The sequence below is a fragment of the Salvelinus sp. IW2-2015 genome, linkage group LG30 (genome assembly GCF_002910315.2).
Source record: "Salvelinus sp. IW2-2015 linkage group LG30, ASM291031v2, whole genome shotgun sequence".
In the NCBI taxonomy this organism is placed as follows: Eukaryota; Metazoa; Chordata; class Actinopteri; order Salmoniformes; family Salmonidae; genus Salvelinus; species Salvelinus sp. IW2-2015.
Genome location: NC_036869.1, coordinates 20,806,060 through 20,811,928, shown reverse-complemented (window position 1 = coordinate 20,811,928; position 5,869 = coordinate 20,806,060). Strand labels below are relative to the sequence as shown.

Genomic DNA, 5,869 nt, shown 5'->3' with positions numbered 1-5,869 from the left:
GGTTCATTGTTTCTCTAGCTAGCTACCTAGCTAGCTACATGTCTAAACAAAAGACTTCGGCTGGATTATTACATAACCCATCAATTTAGCAGGTGTGTCTGGGGGTGATTATGGCTATCAATTGTATTTAATGAACATGTGTACATTTCTAGAGAATAGTGACCCATCCACTTAGCTAGATGTGGGTGAGGAGTGGTTATAGCATTTCCTTCACATGATCCATCAATTTAAACAAGTGTGTCTGGTAAGCGTCACCTAATAATGCAAAAATATTTTTACAATATTTTTATCTGGACACTTTGTTTTTGATATCGCTACTATGCAAGTAACCACTTCACTGTACCGTTTACACCTTCTGTATCCTGTACATGTGACAAATAAACATATATTTTATTTGATATARCRTGTGTTTCCCACATGGCCTCACATATGAATCCTTAAAGAGATGAATGGGACTAAGGCKTATGAGGGTGTGAACGATGCTGAATAGGTGTAGACAAAGTAGGTGTACTAAAACATTCAAGGGCCATTTTCTCAAATGTAGGGTTACAAGTTTATCAACTTTCAAAGCAGAATTACTTTCCTATTGTTCCTCAACTGCAGTGTATGATATACCATTTTCTAGCTCTGAGTCTCTACTTTTATCCAATGTAAAAAAACACAATTTAAAATGTTTGCCTCATAAGACCGAATCGAGGGGATCGGTCACGTATCTGTTGACATCGTGTCTGAGCTTGCTAAACATATCAAGTATTCTGAGGACCAGTTTCATGGGCTTAGTAGCCTCAAATGCAGAGAACTCGCCTATGAATTGGCACATCAAAACATCCCCGTCCCAGACAACTGGTCAAGAAATGGAAAAGCGGGTGAGTGATATTAAACAGAGAGATCTACATTATATCTGAATGTAGGCTAACATTTAAGATATACAATTTACCACACCCCCATTCCAATTCATTAAACTCAACATCTATCATGCCAGACATCACAGGCCACATCCTTGGCAAGGGCCACTGCCTTCAATAAACACAATGTGGGTGAGTTCTTTGATAATCTGGCATCAGTGATGGACAGGTATTTGTGATATGAGGTTACACCAGAGCCYGAGCCTATGCTAAAAGTGTTTTAAAAAGTACAAAGYGTTAGGTGTTAAGCCTATGATAAAGATGCACTCAAATTCTTAACATATAGGACGAATCATACGAATTGGCAATATGTTTWTATTTTTGGAATTGCAGGATGTAACATATATACGAAATGGATGATGTACACAATTTGATGACATAGTACACAAAAAACGGGGACCACTTTTGGCTCGTGAGCACCACTTTCAAAACTACTGGCTGAAATCAAAAGTTAGAGAGCGCATCTTTAAGTGTTAAACCTGTGTTAAAAGAAGCTTAAAACAATTAAAAGAAAAATGCGATTGTGTTGAAACGTTTTTGTGAAATAAAGATAGACATGGTTTTAAAAAGGTGGTGGTAATTTTTCATTCAGCAAAGAAATKTGTAGAATAGAGGCTCAACTTGCCGTAAATTGTGCGAAGAGACCACTTTTTTTTCGGACAAGCTATGTTAACATGAATTGTGATTATTTTCAGGGATGCACAACATTCTGAAATATATGAAGATATCTTTGTTAGAAAGAATATTATATTTCCATTGAAGTAGTGATGCTGAATGTAAAAAAATGGCAACATACCGCACTCTCCCCTAATGTAGCTAGCTAGGTAAGCAAGCGCTTCACGCTATGAGGACAATATTATATCTGATGTTCATTTCTCATTTGATTTGCCTTTGAAAACTGCTGTGGAAGAAGTATCAAAACGTTTTGTCTTGTATGATTTGAAATCAATGTCATGTTTCCAAGATGCTGTACCATAGATGCAGGCTGTTTTTAGTATGGTTTGACTTGAAAACTTACCAATAGACCTACTCGTTCTGATTATTTTACACTTTGRACTCAGTGTCACCTTATTGATGAAAGCAGATGGAAGTCATGAAGACTCCTGTCAAGCAAGTGTTCTTCCCTAGGATGTCCATATTAGGATAGCCTTAGTCTCAGCAGGAATTGAAAGAATAGACTGAAGCTGTCCTAATATAGACAATGTACTTCCAGGATTTGTAGCACTACAGATAAAGTGATTCTGTCTGAAGCCAACGAATGGACATCATTAAGTGTGATTAGGAAGTTTGGCTCGGGTCGTCTGCACCAAGCCTTATAAATGTCTGACATAACCATCTATTGAGTTTGATGAGACTCTTGGACAAGGCACTTGGCATCAGAAACACAAGCATATGATTTTTGTATTATTACATTGTCAGACATTGTGTGTGTTTCTGAATGAGTCTGTCAGTCTGTCAGAGAGCGAGAGTGAGAACAATTGCCTTGAGCTTTTGATAATGGGCTAAATATGTCGGCCAGGCTTACTTTACTCTGTTGTTAATATTGTGTCTGGCCTTTTCATTCTACCCCTCCTCTCATATTTCCCCTCTCCTCCCTCACCCTAATCTCTGACCTCCCTCTTTCCCTCTCTCTTCATGCCATCGCCCCCTCTCTCTTTACGCCCCTCTCTTTAATCTTCCTCTCTTTAATCTTCCTCTCTTTAATCTTCCACTAGGTCTTGGCAAGCCTGTACTGGTTAAACTAAATTAGATGTTACTGCTGAGGGGTGTGTGTACGTGTGTGTGTCAGAGGGGGATGGGTGGGATCCAGGGGGCAGAGGTCAAGCTGAATGTGATGGTCCCTAAGATGGATGAACACATCACAGCTGCCGTGTACAAAGCCACTGGGAATACTGTAAAACCACCCCTGGCTGTGAATACTGTACAGCCACTGAATACTGTACAGCCCCGCCCGGTTGTGAATACTGTACAGCCACTGTGAATATACTCCGTGGTGGAAAAAGTATGCAATTGTCAWACTTGAGTAAAAGTAAAGATACCTTAATAGAAAATGACTCAAGTAAAACTGAAAGTCACCCAGTAAAATACAACTTGATTAAAAGTATTTGGTTTAAATATACTTAACTATCAAATGTAAATGTAATTGTCAAAATATACTTAAGTATCAAAGTATACATAATTTAAAATTCCTTATACTAAGCAAAACAGATGGCACCATTTTCTTGTTTTTAACATTTATGGATACCCAGAGGCGCACTCCAAACATAATTTACAAAACATGCATTTGTGTTTAGTGAGTCCACCAGATCAGAGGCAGTAGGGATGACCACGTGTTCTCTTGATACGTGTGTGAATTGGACCATTTTTCTGTCCTGCTAAACATTCAAAATTGAATAAGTACTTTTGGGTGTCGGGGGAAAATGTATGGAGTAAAAAGTACATCATTTTCTTTAGGAATGTAGTGAAGTAAAAGTTTTCAAAAATATAAATAGTAAATTAAAGTACAGATATCCTACAAAATGACTTAAGTAGTACTTTAAAGTATTTTTACTTAAGTACTTTACACCACTGTGAATACTGTACAGACATCCCGGGCATCTGGAGCCGACTCCCTCCCCATTTCCCTTCACACCGGAGCTCCTCACTAAAACAGTTGAACAGGCTAGTAAAGGCTGTGGAAAGCCCATCTATAAATGTCATATTATCTCTCCCAAGCCATGGCAAGATTGAATTCACTTGAACACTACGTTAACACTAATTTATGGGGGAGTTACAAGGGAAAACCTGAGCGTGAAATTAAATCCCTATTGTTGTCACTTGAGAATGTACTGTACTTTGTGAATTGAACAACATTATTGTTTAATGATGTGGTAATTTAGGGGAGACACTTTTATGCCAAGTGATTTATTTAACATTTTAACATATCTAGTGGCTAACAGTTCATGTTCCTCCGGGGACCCTCTGAGCCGTCCTCGTGTTCCTCCGACCCTCTGAGCCGTCCTCGTGTTCCTCCGACCCTCTGAGCCGTCTCTGTGTTCCTCCGACCCTCTGAGCCGTCCTCCACCCTCTGAGCCGTCCTCGTGTTCCTCCAACCCTCTGAGCCGTCCTCGTGTTCCTCCGACCCTCTGAGCCGCCTCGTGTTCCTCCACCTCTGAGCCGTCCTCGTGTCCTCCGACCCTCTGAGCCGTCCTCGTGTCCTCCGACCCTCTGAGCCGTCCTCGTGTCCTCCGACCCTCTGAGGCCGTCTCGTGTCCTCCGCCCGTCTGACCGTCCTCGTGTTCGCTCCACCCTCCTGAGCCGTCCTCGTGTCCTCCGACCCTCTGAAGCCGTCCTCGTGTTCCTCCGACCCTCTGAGCCGTCCTCCGTGTCCGTTCGACCCTCTGAGCCGGTCCTCGTGTCCTCCAACCCTCTGAGACATTCACTTTTGCTAACTTGGAATTTCATATAGTTATGTTGTAGGCAATATCAATTATGAATCCACACGGCAACACTAACACTCCACCGCTCACCCAACAAAGACCCGTCAATTACACAAACCATAACCCCGGCGTGATAACCCCGATATTACAAATGAACTTTAAAAAATGTTGGTCGCAAACACGTATTTAGCAGATGTTATTGGTCACATACGCATATTAGGCAGATGTTATTGGTCACATACGCATATTAGGCAGATGTTATTGGTCACATACACATATTTTGCAGATGTTATTGGTCACACACACATATTTAGCAGATGTTATTGGTCACATACACACATATTTAGCAGATGTTATTGGTCACACACACATATTTTGCAGATGTTATTGGTCACACACACATATTTTGCAGATGTTATTGGTCACACACACATTTAGCAGATGTTATTGGTCACACACACATATTTTGCAGATGTTATTGGTCACATACACACATATTTAGCACATGTTATTGCGGTTGTAGCGTGATGCTTTTGTTCCTAGCTCCAACAGTGCAGTAATATCTAACAATACACAACAATACAAACAAATCTTAAAAGTGAAAGAATGGAATTAAGAAATATTAAGACGAGCAATTTTGGAGTATAATTATAAATACACATTTATTTAACCTTTATTTAATTAGGCAAGTGAGTTTAAGAACAAATTCTTATTTACAATGACGTCAATGACGCTGGGCCAATTGTGCGCCGACTTATGGGACTCCCAATCACGGCCGGTTGTGATACAGCCTGGATTCGAACCAGGGTGTCTGTTGTGAATGTGATGCAGTGCCTTAGACCGCTGCTCCACTTGGGAGCCCATATATATGATGGGATGTATAGACATTATGGACAGTATATGGATATAATATGTAGTATATCTGTAGAATGCATAGGATAGAATAGTATATGTACATAAATAGTTAAATAGAATAGGCCTTGACTAGAATACAGTATATACATACAGTGCATTCCGAAAGTATTCAGACCCCTTCACTTTTCCCACATTTTGTTACGTTACAGCCTTRTTCTAAAATTGATTAAATAMATGTTAATCCTCAATCTACACAGAATACCCCATAATGACAAAATGAAAAATACTTTTWAWWATWMTTTTTTTTTTGCACATTTATTCAAAATTATAAAACAGAAATACCTTATTTACATAACTATTCCGACTCTTTGCTATCAGACTCAGGTGCATCCTGTTTCCATTGATCATCCTGTAGATGCATCTACAACTTGATTGGAGTCCACCTGTGGTAAATTAAATTGATTGTACATGATTTGGAAARGCACATAGCTGTCTATATAAGGTCCCACAGTTGACAGTKCATGTCAGAGCAAAAACCAAGCCATGAGGTTGAAGGAATTGTCCGTAGAGCTAAGAGACAGGATTGTGTCGAGGCACAGATCTGGGGAAAGGTACCAAACCATTTCTGCAGCATTGAAGGTCCCCAAGAACACATCGGCCTCCATCGTTCTTAAATGGAAGAAGTTTGGA

At 40.0% G+C, this 5,869-nt stretch overlaps 1 protein-coding gene across 1 annotated transcript; it reads right to left on the bottom strand.

Annotated features, from left to right (window-relative positions):
* Window positions 1-3,837: 3,837 nt before the first annotated feature.
* On the bottom strand, window positions 3,838-4,323 carry LOC139023295 (octapeptide-repeat protein T2-like). Its single transcript, XM_070436149.1, has one exon. It carries the CDS (start codon window positions 4,321-4,323, stop codon window positions 3,838-3,840), a length of 486 nt encoding a protein of 161 aa, XP_070292250.1.
* Between the last annotated feature and the right edge of the window lie 1,546 nt (window positions 4,324-5,869).